This window comes from Saccopteryx leptura, chromosome 3 (assembly GCF_036850995.1).
Source record: "Saccopteryx leptura isolate mSacLep1 chromosome 3, mSacLep1_pri_phased_curated, whole genome shotgun sequence".
Taxonomy (NCBI): Eukaryota; Metazoa; Chordata; class Mammalia; order Chiroptera; family Emballonuridae; genus Saccopteryx; species Saccopteryx leptura.
This window is the reverse complement of record NC_089505.1, coordinates 44,630,430-44,645,518: the sequence shown is the minus strand read 5'-3', so window position 1 is coordinate 44,645,518 and position 15,089 is coordinate 44,630,430. Positions and strand designations below refer to the sequence as shown.

The 15,089-nt window shown below is 40.9% G+C and overlaps 1 protein-coding gene across 1 annotated transcript in view; it reads left to right on the top strand.

Moving 5' to 3' along the window:
- The window catches only part of SLC35F1 (solute carrier family 35 member F1), a 412,607-nt gene that overhangs the window by 371,180 nt on the left and 26,338 nt on the right, over nt 1-15,089 (top strand). Inside the window, exon 7 of the mRNA XM_066373381.1 lies at nt 1,569-1,723. Coding sequence (XP_066229478.1) covers nt 1,569-1,723 — 155 coding nt within the window. The remainder of the gene's footprint in view (nt 1-1,568; nt 1,724-15,089) is intronic.

Sequence of the window (15,089 nt, the reverse complement as noted above, 5' to 3'; positions counted from 1 at the left end):
GTATTTTTAATAACTTGGTTAGAAGAAAAATGAATAATAGGTAGCATAACCCAAGGACAGGAAAACTGACCATTTTTAGGGAATTACGACTTCTGCTGGAGAGACTAAAACCATCAGATGTTGCTATGGCGAAATAGCCGGCAGAGGCTGGTACTTGGTGGACCAGGGAAAGTTATTCCAGCTTCCTCTCGGGGCACTTCCACCACACTAGAGGGGGCTCTTACACTGGGTTTTCTCACTTACTGTTCAAAGTCATTTTGTGTATAGATTTGATGTAGCTTTCCTTAAACTTAGGATCAGAAAAGTATAGAATGATGATTTATGCCCTTATATATTTTTCATATGGGAAAAATAAACTCTCTTTGGAGGAGTCACTGGTCGTCATAGTCAAAGGGACTGGATGTTCAGTACCAACCAAATCCTCCAAAATCCACAGGATTTAAGAAAGCAATCAGCCCACAGCCCACACCAGGATATTATATCAAGCATTCCTTTGGAAAAGTTGGTTGCTTTTATTAGATGATAAAGCCCAAAGAGCCACTGAATTGTATTACTTAAGCTTATTCTATGTCTTATTCTTTCAAGGTAAGGAAGTGAGCATTAGTTTTCTACATTTGTGTTGTATTAGCATTTATGAAAAAATAAACAAAACTCTAGATTTAGCTATAAACTTCTGCTTAGGCCCCAACAAAATTGTGAACTTACGGAATTAGTATAAAATATTAACAATTGTGTACCTAGTTATAATTAGAGAAAGAGAGAGAGAGAGAGAGAGAGAGAGATATTTAGAGGATGAGAGATGGATGACCATATAGCATTTTAAGAGCATTTTTTCTTTTTCTTTTTTGCACAGCTTAATTCTTTGATAGTCTTCAAAACATTTACTTATTTATTTATAAATCAGTAGAACTTATAAATAAGCAGAACTTACATATGAGAGCTCACGGCATGCTAGGAAAGGTGATAAAAGAATAGAGGGGTCTCCGTGTTGGCAGTAGGGCTGAGCAGGATTCACAAATCCAGAAGACTGTCTTGTGCTCAGAACAATGAAGTTGTCTTCCCAAGGTCAGGCAGTCAGGATTCAATTCAATACTCTGACGTAGTCCTGATCTTTTTGACAGGTAAGCTCATCAACTAGAAGGAGTATGCAGTTATTTATCATTGTTAATAATACACGATATCAAGCAGTTTTATTCCTATTTTGCAAATAAAAAGCTAAGAGATGAAAAAAGTTTCAACAGACTTGGGTGGAAGTTCATTAGCTCACAATTCAGAATAGAATTCAGAAGTCTTGACGCTGTATTCTGACTTTAGCCTCAAAGAAACACTCTTTCCTTCTAGAATCAAAATGTCAGCTATGTAGTGAGAAGTGAAAAGTTTATGTTTTTACCTTTCATGTTTTAGCTATGTATTACCCAATAATGCACATTAGTCAATGGAGCAAAAGGAAAGCTCATTCAGCGGCAAAGGTAATCAGCGGCGTACACGTTTCCCCTTCTTTCACCCACTGTAGACACAAGGAGGCCCTGGAGGAGGCTGTGATGTTGGTCTCTTTCCTCTCCCCGCAGGCCTGCTCTACGTTGGCTTTAGTGCCTGCATGTTTGGTCTCTACAGCTTCATGCCAGTCGTCATAAAGAAAACCAGCGCCACTTCGGTCAACCTCTCCCTGCTCACAGCAGATTTGTACAGCCTGTTCTGTGGATTGTTTCTCTTCCACTACAAGGTAAGTTGAGTCAGTGCTCCTTGGAGAAGATACTTGGTAAGGAGTTCCCCTACAAGGGCATACAGACAGGAATACCCTGCTGAGGAATGCCCTGATTTTGTGTAGAAAGATAAGAATGAGGTTGTATTTAAACCCTGTGATCTGGGTCTCCACATTTTAACTGTAAGACAGAGGCAACATTTTGTCATTAAAGACCTGTAACTACAGACAATTGATAATGAAGGATAAGAAATAGTCATAGAGGAAAGCGCTTTCAGTAATGGGGGACGGGTTTTGTGGACACTATTCTGTTCAGAAGTGACTCTTTGTTCAGCTTAAAGGTAGGAAGATTTGTACAATTTCCAAACTATAACCGCAAAATGGATTCTGCCAAAGGCACTGGACAAAAGGCACAGTTCTTGCAGTTTCTATTCTGCAGATATTCTTAAATCTGAAAATATGTATGGAAAATGCTAATGGATTTGAAATGCAGTGGACCCTTGAACAACATGGGTTTGAACTGTGCAGGCCCACTGATACATGGATTTTTTTTTAAATAAATACATACAGTGATCATGTATTTTCTCTTCCTTAGGACTTTCTTAACAACATTTTTTCTCTAGCTTATTTATTGTCAAACTACAGCATATTATACATAGAACATAGAAAACATGTTAACTGCTTATGATATCAGTAAAGTAGGCTATTAGTTGTTAAGTGTTTGGGGAATCAAATTTATAAATGGATTTTCAGCTGTATAGGAGGTTGGCACCCCTTATTCTCATGTTGTTCAAGGGTCAACTGTAGTTTCTTTACTAGAATATTGGGGTTTGAGTAAAGGGCATATTTGCAGTCAATATATCAGCCCTGAAGGAGAAGATACTATTCAGTCTGAAGATGGCAGCCTTTTTGAAGACTGCTTCTACCCCAACCCAAGGCAGCCATGACTGAGTAGGTGGCACAGGGAGGTCACCTGTCATCTTTTAAATGTTCCACTCCCCACAGCTACTAACAATTGATTCAAATTGTTATGTGAGAGGACACTGCTTGCCATTTCTTGAGTAGCCCTGTAAGATAAGGGTCAACGGGAACTGTGACCAGTGTGAAAAAGGACGGGTCTGGAATATCCAAACAGGTGAGAACATTAGAACAAGCAGCAGGAAAGAAGCACGATCCCAGCCACTTCACTGGTGTGGCAAGTGCCACACCAGTGATTTTACACTTAACATCGTCACCAGCACATGGGTGTGGCCAGCTGAGGAGACATCTGGGTGGGTGGGCTGGGCACCTTCACCCGGTGAGACTGAACTTGGAGGTTCCCGCAAAAATGCTGAGCTGGGAAGAGTGCGTACTAGAGAGGACCAGAGGCAAAGCGGCTGAAGTGAATAATCAGAAGTATTACTGAGAGAGCCAGAAACCAAGGAACAGACTGAGGAGGGCAGAGAAGGGTGGAAACGAGGTCACAGATGAGCTTAGCAGCCGGGAGAAGCAGAAGCCAATCTGGACGACAAGAGGCAGAGAAAGCTACTATGGCATTAGACAAGAATAAAGTGTTGAGTTCTTGTTCTATATGGACTCTTGTGCCCACTGCGGTGGCAAAAATGACAGCTTAAAGGAGCTGTCTAGGACCGGACAGTGTTTATATATTGTTTATAATTATTTTTGGCCTGCATAGTGCAATCTGTGTTTCCTGAGCACACACAGGTCCTCCAAAGGGTAAAAAGTCACAACATGTTCTTTTCATGCTGTCCCCAGCCCAGTGCTGGGAGGTTCGCTTCCCTTACCGTCCGCCTCCACTCACACCCAGTTATTTTTCAGAAACCTGGGACCATGGAGCTATGGTCTCATCAGTACATCACAGTGGATCCATTTTTCTTCTCCCATCTGCAGCAAAGCATCCACTTCTAGTCCATTCCTTAAGTGTGAGGTCAGTTTTCAACAATTATTCCTTTAGTTGTCTTTATAAGCTCTGGAACTAGAAGAAATCCCTTTAGTTTTCCTCACTGAAAGATGACTAAAATCTGTTGCTCTGAGTGAGGACTGCTGTCACTTCTCGGGCAGTCCAGACCCACCCAGCTCTTGGCATCTCTTACAGTGGTGTTTCTGAACATCTGGTTTCACCGGGGACACTTGCTCAAAATATAGATCTGTGGGCCACACCTCTGAGCCGCAGAATCAGTAACAGGGCATGTCTGAGAGAGCCTGCATTGTTAACAGGCTCCCCATGATGCTGATGCTCTCTGAATTTGAGAACAAGTACCTGAGAAATGTACCTGAACAGTGCTCATTTCTATTTAAATTTGTCACTCCTCAAGCTTCCACTGACTTTTGGGTAGACCTGGGGCTCACCACATTTACAACCATCAGAAACCAAGAAAGCTGATGAACCAGGTAGAGTGCATCTCCTCCCATCATTTGTAAGTTACTACTTGCCTAATCCAAGCACCTTTGCTGAAGAGGAAGCCATGTAGTAACGTTCACTATGCTATCATAAGGGAAGCTGCATTACCTGGAAGTTAAATTCTTGTATTCACCAATTTGGAGGTGAAATAGAGGTTTTTAATTAATTTTTAAAATTATTATTATTATTAAGTGAGAGACAGGGAGACAGAAAGACAGACTTCCACATGCACACCGACCAGGATCCACACAGCAAAACCCCTACCTTGAGATGTTCTGCCCATGTGGGGCTGCTGCTCAGTTTCTCAGCAACCGAGCTATTTCAGTGCCTGAGGCAAGGCCATGGAGCCATCCTTAGGGCCCGGGGTCAACTTGTTTGAACCATTTGAGACATGGCTGTGGGAGGGGAAGAGAGAGAAAAAGAGAGAATGGGGAGGGGTGGAGAAGTGGAGAAGTAGATGGTTGTTTCTCCTGTGTGCCCTGACCAGTAATCGAACCCAGGACTTCTACATGCCAGGCTGATGCGCTACTGCTGAGCCAACTGGCCAGGGCTGTTTTTATTTCTTAAAGTAACATTTTCTACTATACACATATATTTTATTACTACTTAAAAGATAAATTTCCTTAAGGCAAAAATTAATTTAATGTAATAAGTGTTTTCTTCCAATTAAAATTGATTCTTGTTGTCTTTTTCAAAATTAAACTTTAGAGATAATTATTGGTTCATATGCCATTTAAAAAAATAACACAGCTGACCAGGCAGTGGCACAGTGGATAGAGCGTTGGACTGGGAGGCAGAGGACCCAGGTTCAAAACCCTGAGGTTGCCTGCTTGAGTGTGGGCTCACCAGCTTGAGTGTGGGATCATAGACATGACCTCATGGTCACTGGCTTGAGCCCAAAGGTCGTCAGCTTGAAAACCAAGGTCACTGGCTTGAGCCCAAGGTACTGGCTTGAGCAAGGGGTCACTCACTCTGCTGCAGCCCCCCAGCCAAGGCACATATAAGAAAGAGAAAGCAATCAATATACAACTAAGGAGCCACAACGCAGAATTGATACTTCTCATCTTCTCCCTTTCTGTCTGTCTGCCCCTTTCTGTCTCCCTCTCTGTCTTTCTTTCTCTCTATCACAAAAAAAGAAAGAAAGAAAGAAAGAAAGAAAGAAAGAAAGAAAGAAAGAAAGAAAGAAAGAACACAGAAATGTCCCATTTCCCCTTTTCCTAGCTCATTGGTAACATCTTGCAAGACTTTTGTGTAATAACAGAATATTAACATTGATACAGTCAACATACAGCATGTCCATCCCCACAAAAGTTGCTCATGTTGCCTTTCCATAGCCATGCCTACTTCCTCTGACCCGCCTCCTTAACCCCTGGAAACCACTAATTTATTCTCCATCTCTCTAAATTTGTCACTTCAAAATAATATGTAACCGTTTATACAGTATGTAACCTTTGGGGATTGACTTTTTTCACTCAGCACAATTCTCTAGACTCATCCAGATTGTCTCACATACCAGTAGCTCATCTGTGTTCCTCACTGAGTGCTATTCTAGGAACCGCTACTCACTGAGCCATCCGCCCAGGGAGGACATCGGCCTTGTTTCCTTTTGGGCTATTATAATGAAAGCTGCTGCGAACATTCCTGTGCAGGGTCTTGTGTGAACAGAGTTGTCATTTCTCTGAGATAACAAGAGTGCAAAGTTGACTTTTATAAGAAAATGCTAAAATGCTTTCCAGAATGGTCTCTTGTCCTTAGAAATATATATTCATTATGGTAAAGTCAGAAAATAGAGTTAAGTACTATTATACACCAGTAATATTTTACACTGTATGTATATTTTACAATACACATATATTTTATAATTAATATAGTTTAATAAAAATGTAATTACACTGTACCTACTGCTTTGTAACATGCTTTATTTAAACTTAGCATGTATATATTTCCTTGTCGTTTAATATGTCTGTACAGTGTGAGTCTGAATGAGTCATTCTCAACCCTGGCTGTGCAGTACAGTCACATGGACAGAATATATAAAATAGCCCCACCCACAGCCCAGAGAGTCTGCTCCTGATTGGTCAGGAGTGGGGACTCTTTTAAAGCTCTTCAGGTAACTCATCACATATCCTAATACACAGCCAGAGTTGAAAATCACCAATCTATTAGATTATTTTTAATAAACATAATATTCCATATTCTTTATTTAGCCCAGGGTTTCTTAACCATGACACTATTGATATTTTAGACCAGCTGGCTCTTTACTAAGGGGATAAGCTCTGTCCCGTGCATTGTAGGATGTGTAGTAGCATCCCTGGGCTTGACCCCAGTGCCACTAGCACCACCCTAGCAGTGACAGTTAAAAATAGTCCACACATTGCTCGGTGTTGAAAACCACTCATTTAACAACCCCTAATTACTAAATTCAGGCAGCATCTCTGACTGGTATTAAAAAAAAAAGGGAGAATTAGCTTGTGCTGAATCTTACCTCATACTCAATGTTTCAAAGCCTTTTAAAATAATTTAAAAATAAATCTCATAAGTAGTTTGTTTCATTTCTACTTGGAAATATCTTTAAAATAATTTGAGATCCTATTGGCCAATCAGGAAATATGCCTTTAGGCAGTATTTATTTACAAAACCCTATTAATATTATGACAGCCAATGTTAGGACAGAAAAATGCACTGTTTCCCCTTCCCCTTCAATCTCATCGTACTTACAGCTGACACCACACCACTTACTTCTTCAATAAACACTGCCTTGTGCAGTTCTCTGATAGTTTTATAAATAATAATACTTAATATCTGCAAAGAAATAAGTTAAATATTTCATTTAAATCTAAAAACTAAAACCAAAACTTGTCTTTGGCTTACATAATTTCTAAAAGATTCTTTCAAGCAATGTTTGAATCTGCAGTCAAATGGTCATCATTTGGGAAACCCAGGTTTTTCCTCCCAGGACTCGGCCTGCCCGCCTCTGAAATTGGCCTTGGGCTTATTTCCCAGATGGGCAGAGCTGGGCAGAAGGGCAGTTCTGAGCGGCCTGCAGGTTTACACCACGGCCAGGTGGACATCTCGGAAAAGTGATTATTAAATAACATCTACTGGAGGTATTTTGATCTATAAGTCAGTGCAAAAATCTTGGCAAATTTTGCAAAATTTAAAAATGGCGATGTTACATGATGGTATGTGTGTGTGTGGTATGTGCGTGTGTTTGTAAGAGTGGGAGCAGATGGTTAAATTTTTATATATCTTCTTTGGAGAAATATCTATTTAAATTATTTGCCCACTTTTAATTAAGTTAGTTGTCTTTTTATTATTGAATTGTAATATTTCTTTATACATGCTGGATACTAGACCCTTATCAGATATATGATTTGCAAATATCCTCACCTACTTTGTGGTTGTCTTTTCAAATCCTGGCTAGTGTCCTTGGAAGCACGAGAGCTTTCATTTTGGTGAAGTCCAATTTATCTATCTGGTTAATCAGAGGCTGCTTAAGGTCGGTTAAGGCCCCAGGTGCAGAAGAAAATATTGGGCCCCTTAATAAAAAGAGAGAGACAGGGAAAATAAAAATACACGTTAACCATATTTTTAAGTAAATACAAAATATTATGTACTATTAATGTTAAAATTGCACATATGAAACCAAACTTATTGTCATTAGAAAGAAGTGTAAAGTTGGGGTTTTGCGGGGCCCTTCAGAAGCCGGGGCCCAGGGCGCACCCAGTGTGCCCGCCGTTAAATCTGCCTCTGTGGTTAATACGTTTAAAAACATGAAAGGGCCTGACCAGGAGGTGGTGCAGTGGATAGAGCATCGGACTGGGATGCGGAAGGACCCAGGTTCGAGACCCAGAGGTCGCCAGCTTGAGTGCAGACTCATCCGGTTTGAGCAAAGCTCACCAGCTTGGACCCAAGGTCGCTGGCTCAAGCAAGGGGTTACTCAGTCTGCTGAAGGCCCACGGTCAAGGCACATATGAGAAAGCAATCAATGAACAACTAAGGTGTTGCAACGCGCAATGAAAAACTAATGATTGATGCTTCTCATCTCTCTCCGTTCCTGTCTGTCTGTCCCTGTCTATCCCTCAATCTGACTCACTCACTGTCTCTGTAAAAAATTAATTAATTAATTAATTAATTAATTAATTAAAAAAAAAAAACATGAAAGGAACCAAGTCAATCACATCATAGACTTCGGGCCACCATGTCTCCCCTAGTGGTTTCCAACGCTGCTCCTGTCCAGAACTGCGTAATGACTGCCCGCTGCCTGGCACTGTCTGCTCTGAGGGGAAAGTCACGGCCTCGGGAAGAGAAGATTCCGTTCCAGAGAGGGCATATTTCAGTACATAAAAGAGCATAGGGTGGAAGAGAGGTTAAGCCAGTAACCCTCAACCTTGGCTGCATATTGGAATCACCTGAAGAGTTTAAAAGTACTGATCCTTGGGTCCCAACCTCACCGATTCTGATTTCAGTAGTCTGCAATGCAGCTTTTAAAATCAGATTTTTAAAGGCTCCCCTGCAGCCAGAATTGAGAGCCATCCGTTTAGGCTTTACTCTATGTGGCTGCAAGCCACAGGCAGAACTAGCACCCCAGGGTGAAGGTTAGGAGATTACAGCTAAATATAAACAAACCTTGTTAACAGTCAGTCACCTGCAAGTGGAATAGACTGTTCTTGGAGTTCCCCTCACGGGAGGAGCTGGACGAGAATGTGAGAGGAATAATGTGAGGGGCCCACGCTCCAGTTCTGAGAAGTGACCAGTGACCTCTAGGATCCCATGTGGTTTCACTACAGTCTGCGGTGATAGTTTATTCTTTCACTTAATCATGGTGCCTTCGCTCCAAACAACCTTTTGGTCTGGTTATAAATATCTGGAGGTTGCCAGGGGAGGGCTATTCGCTCACAGAGGTTGCTTACCCAGGCAGAACTAAATGATTAAATGAAGCTCTCCTGCCCAGCATTGATTATTTGCTTTTTTTCACTTTCCACCCTTGGAAAGAAAAATCCATTCCCTTCCCCACCTATCAGTACACTGTCTGCAGCTTCTCTGCCCACAGTGCTCACTGCCATGCTGACTGGGTATTAAAACCTCACGTCCCAGGGAAGCAAATGACCCACTTCTGAAATAGACCCTCTGCATGGCATAGTGCTCCTGCAAACTCTAATTTTACAAGGCTTTTTGAGAAGTGGTTATTTATTTCTGTTCTTTATTACCTGACGACATTATTGAACTCAGAACAGTAAATATATAGCAATCCATGGAAATGACAGGAAGTAAGCTTTACTGGGCCTCAGTGATCTCCCAAAACCAAACCCAAGAAGAGATTTACATGGAAGCTTTTCAATTTGATGGTGCGTTGGCTTTTCAAGGTCAGAGTTTGATCAGTTTTAAACTCTGTCTTCTTAAATTTATTGTACAAACAAGGACACTCTTGATATTGTGTAAGGTCATTAGTTTTCTATGGCTACTATAACAAATTACCACATATTTAGTGGCTTAAAGCAAGACAAATTTATTTCCTCAAAGTTCTGGAGGTCAGAAGTCTCGCTGAACTAAAACCAAGTGTCAACAGAGCTGTGTGGCTTCTGGAGGCTATAGGCGAGATCTGTTTCTTTGCCTTTTCCAACTTCTGGAGCAGCATGCATTCCTTGGCTCCTGGCCCCTTCCTCTGCCTGCAAAGCCGGCAGTATAGCATCTTCCAATCTGACTTTGCCATTCCTGCCTCCTTTGTGTGACTGACAACATGGAGCCCACCCAGAGAATTCTGAATAACCTCCCCATCTCAAAATCCTTAACTGCATCTTCAAAATCTCTTTTACTATGTAAGATAACATTGAATCCAGAACAGTTACATACTCACAGGACCTGGGAATTAGGACGTGACCACCTTTGGGGGGCCATTACTCTGCCTACCACAGGACTGTTACTACAGCAGGACGAATAAGAGTACATTGGTTCACGCTAAGCTAGCTGGGACATGTGGATGTGTTCTTTAGAAGCCACATCTGGGCAAGAAAGACACATGCTCTACCCACAGACACTGTGCTCTGTTGAATTTCCCAACTGATTTTTAAAGTACCGTATTTTTTGCTCCATAAGACACACCTGACCATAAGACACACTTAAGATTTTAAGGAGGAAAAGAAGAAAAAAAATATTGTGAACCAAATGGTGTGTTAAAATATTTAATAAAATACCATATTTTTCGCTCCATAAGACGCATGGTTATTTTCCCCTTCACTTTTGAGGGGAAAAGGTGAGTCTTATGGAGCGAAAACTACGGTAGTTATGGCTACCTGCTACAATGTGACTTTAACAAAGAAAACACTAAGTTATGTGGGGAGAAAATGATTATGGTGGGAGGACCACTTCCATATCTACAGTGTAAAGTGTGAATTTAACCAATAGGTTGTGTGTGTGTGGGGGGGGGTGCATGGGCTGCGAAGTCAAAGGAGCTTAGGCTTAAATTGTGGCTGCTGTTAACCCTTTAAGTAGTTGGACCAGTTGTTTTTTTTTTACACTTTCCAAACTTTAAGGTGATGAGACGTCTTATGGAGTTTTTGAAAGTATTCAATAATTTATAAATGGTGCCCAAGAGTGATGCGTTTCTCCGATTAAATGTATGGTCTAGGCCAGGGTTTGTCATGTTCTACCCTCAGTTTTAGGATGCAAGCCTTATTTTAATATTGTAACTAGATGTAGCTTTTAACAGTTTTGTGTGAGTTTCCTCTTATTCCTTGTTTGAAGAGACAAAGACTGGGCTCTTAGGCATGAGAATTTAGAAAGTATTGTATCAGTCATTTTCAACTGAATTCCTGGATTCCTTCATTGCTGATAATAAAATTTTTAGGTGATAACCATACATACAAAACACTCAAAGCTTGTTAAAATAAACTAACCTATGAATTCTTTCATGACATGCCATCATGTGCTGATTATTCTGCAAGAAAATAGCAGCCAATATTGAATACATAAGATACCACTTTTAAAAAAATGGCTTATTCACACATTTTGCTAGCTTTTGAAGGCTTAATATTGCCACAGAATTGTTGCAACAGTTAAAGTTGAGAGTAATTTTATAAGAAGAGACTATTTTTGTAACTTTATCAAAATAAACACATTGATAGAGAAAAAAATGAACATTGTAAATCCAAATCCCCTTTAAACATTCCGCGTAGGCCATTGGTTTCTATGGTTCCCATACTGAACAACAGGAAACCATGGGCGGTAGTATTTTAGGAAGTAAAGGCTCCATAAAATTTACACTTTTACACTAGAAAAATGTTTCCATTATCCAATATTTACTATTTTTTAAAAAAGGCCCTGGCTGGTTGGCTCAGCAGTAGAGCATCGGCCTAGCGTGCGGAGGACCCGGGTTCGATTCCCGGCCAGGGCACACAGGAGAAGCGCCCATTTGCTTCTCTACCCCTCCGCCGCGCCTTCCTCTCTGTCTCTCTCTTCCCCTCCCGCAGCCAAGGCTCCATCGGAGCAAAAATGGCCCGGGCGCTGGGGATGGCTCTGTGGCCTCTGCCTCAGGTGCTAGAGTGGCTCTGGTCGCAACATGGCTATGCCCAGGATGGGCAGAGCGTCGCCCCCTGGTGGGCAGAGCATCGCCCCATGGTGAGCGTGCCGGGTGGATCCCGGTCGGGCGCATGCGGGAGTCTGTCTGACTGTCTCTCCCTCTTTCCAGCTTTAGAAAAATGCAAAAAGAAAAAAAAAAAAAAAAAAAAAAAAAAAGAAGAGAGAGAAACTTTAAAATCATTTGCCCAAAAAGGCTACTTCAGATATTCTGGGTAATGTGACTCATGTGAATTTTTAGAATTCCATCTAAGTGTGTTCATTAGACTATATTTTGCATGCTTTCATCTCATTATTATACCAGATACATTTTATATACTTGCTGTGATTTTTTTTGACAAATAATCAGAAATTTTCTTACATTGTCAACTGCCTATTCTAGCAATCCAGATTACAATCTGTGAGGACAGTTGTTAAGCTCCAGGTTGTACCCTGACCCTCTCTTTCAGCCTCTAAAAATTTCATCCCACAGGTGCCTGTTTCTCTTACCGGTGTTTATTGTTGTTCTTGTTATGAGATCTGGCAAGAACTATTTAATAACTCTGGACATGGGGCTAATTTAATAATACATTATTATGAACTAAATATAAAAAGAACTTCATTCAGCAAATATTTATTCTACGCCTGCTATGTGCCAGGTACTACTGTTCTGGTGCTGAATTCTATTTATAAGTAAAAATGACAAGAACACCAAGGTAGATTAATGCAAAGGATTCAAAACCGCTGTAACTTGACTACACCAGCAATCTGAAGTATCCTTAACATCCAAGCCAGAGAGTCTGCAGAGCTTGCATTACGAATGGAATCTTTCATTAGCCATGGATTAGAATCTGGAGCCAGGCAACCCAGTTGATCCTCTGTGGCAGTGAGCAATTTTCAGCCCTTGAAAAGCCAGGGCAGGCAACCTCCGCCTGTGGCAGCTGATGAGCATAAAAGCAACACTACACACATGATTTATAAAAAGTACTCTTGTAAGTAGCCTGTCGTATTTCTTTTTGTAAGAATGGCATCTTAGAAAGGCTATGATTTTTTAAGTTCATAGAACCTAAATGTAATTAGAAGTGGGTGATTTTGAAATGAATACTTATCTTTTATAACTTGTTTCCTATTTCTTAAACTGTCACTGGTGAGTAGAAAGTTGGGGAAACTGGCATCACTACGGCCCCCAAAGCATTTCACATGAAACACCAAGGTGCTGGAGCAATGAATGTTTGAGTGTGGCTTCCCCTTCCTCAGCACAGTGTCTTGTGAGCTTTCCATCTTGTTGAATCTACGAGGATAAGAGTTATCAGCTTCTACAGGTGGGAAGGAACGCCTCGCAGGCAGCCATTCAGGAACCTAGGCTCTTCCATCTTGCAACTCTGCCCTCCTGTAGGGCAGGGATTAACAAACTAGGGCTGTGAGCCAGCCCCTTGTGCTTGTAGATATAGTTTAATTGGAGCATGGCCATAGCCATTTCTTTATATATTATCCATGAGTTGGCTTTGCCCAACAACAACTGCACTGAGCAGTTGTGACAGAGATTGTGTCACCCGAAACCAATAATAAAATATTTACTAGCTAACTTTTTTTAAAAAGAGTTTGGCGGCCCCTGTGTGAGGCCCTGGGAGTTCCCTGCATGCTCTCTGTGAGACAGCCTATGGCTTTTTATGGCTGGGTCTAGACTGGTATCTGTAACCTCCTCCCTGTTCTATTGGCCAGAACTCAGTCACATGGCCACACCTAATTGAAGGAATGCTGAGAAATGTCATCATGCTGCTTGTGCAGAAAGAAAAGAAAACAAGACAGATTTAGCGAACAAATTAGCCAGTCTCTGCCACGTTAGCAATTTCCATTTATCAGACATTTTTGGAAGGATTAGAGAAGTTGGAGGCATTTTGAAGCAGGTCCAGAAATATAGCCAAGAGTCAAAATTCCTCCTACATGAATCTATTCAAAAACTCTGTGTACCAAACAGATATTTTGGACTCACATCATCAAGACAAGCTGTAAGGAAAAATGGAATGAGATAGAGGCATTGCAGGAATTTCACATGGAAAGACTTGTGGCTGGACAGGGCTGTGGCCAGGAAAAACCAGCTCATTGAAAAACCAAGAGAATGCATGGGATGTGATTGTCACCAGGGTGCACACGCTGGCCCCTGCTACACACTCAGAAACCTAATATGTCAGCAGATGTGAATGGGTCCTTCTACCATGGACCAGAACATTAATGACCCAGGCTCACAGAACTCAGAACTCCAGTTTGCTAAGATAAAGAGCAGAGATTGACTCAAATATTAAAGGCTGAAGCAGAGCCATCACTCAAGCCACCCCCAGGGGCTACCATGGATGGGAGACTTTGTTCAACTATTTATTTAAAATTTTGAGAGTTTTTATTTACTCTCTTCTACAAAGGATAATCAATACTGTCTCTCCTTCATTTCTGGATTTCTGTTGTATTGTTTTTATATTGTCAATTATTGTAATAGGTAATTTTTACCAATATAATTCCTATGTTATTTCAGCCATACTAACACAGTAATTACATTTGCTAAACCACCAGTCTCTGAAATGCAGGCTCTTCTTTTTAGAATTCTTAAATTTGATTTCTCTCTTGGTTGGCTGGATTTCATCACTATTGGTATACTCAAGAAGCAGGGCTGCTGTGTATAGTTGTACAGCTTGTCCACAGTGCAATTTGTCCATTTATAGGGAATATTTTCCAGCAGATGGTAGTCAGGTGCCTTTAAGGAGGGGAGGCTTCATAATCACTGCAAACATGCCACTGGGCCAGTGCTGGATCCTTCAGGAAGTGTTCAGAGGGGCTACCTATTCTAAGTCTTTGCTTTCTTAAAAACATTTCTTATATTTGTATTCAAAGAATAAGTTTCTTAGGTTACATTGTTTTTTCTCAGAAGTATATAACTACTGCTTTTTTTTTTTTAATTGAGCATTTCACCCAGTTCTTTTTCATCTAATGAGTGACTGGATTTTATCATTAAGTAATTTGGGTGTTCTTCCCACCCACCCTCAAAAGACCCCACAAGTTGTATCTCTGAGTTCCTTTTGTATGAGAATGCCTCTGATGTCTTTTACACTTGTAGGTCTGTTTGGTCTCTGACCTATCCCACTACCTCAGGTACAATTTCTTGGTAGCCTTGAACTGCTCCCAAAATTCACCACAGAGCCCCAGATAATGACAAGCCTTATTGTCCCCCTGCCCCTTGAGGATATGAAGAAGTGGGATTGGTTTCTGTTTTTGAGAATGTTTCTTTGCCTTTTCTTTGAATTAATCACTGCTTAATCAATTATCTCCAAACTGAAGAGGGATCTGAAAGTATATTCACTAAGGTGACCAACTTTTTTACAATGAAAAGGAAGACAACAATAAATTAAAGAAAAATATATCGTAAATAAAAGAAACATTTTA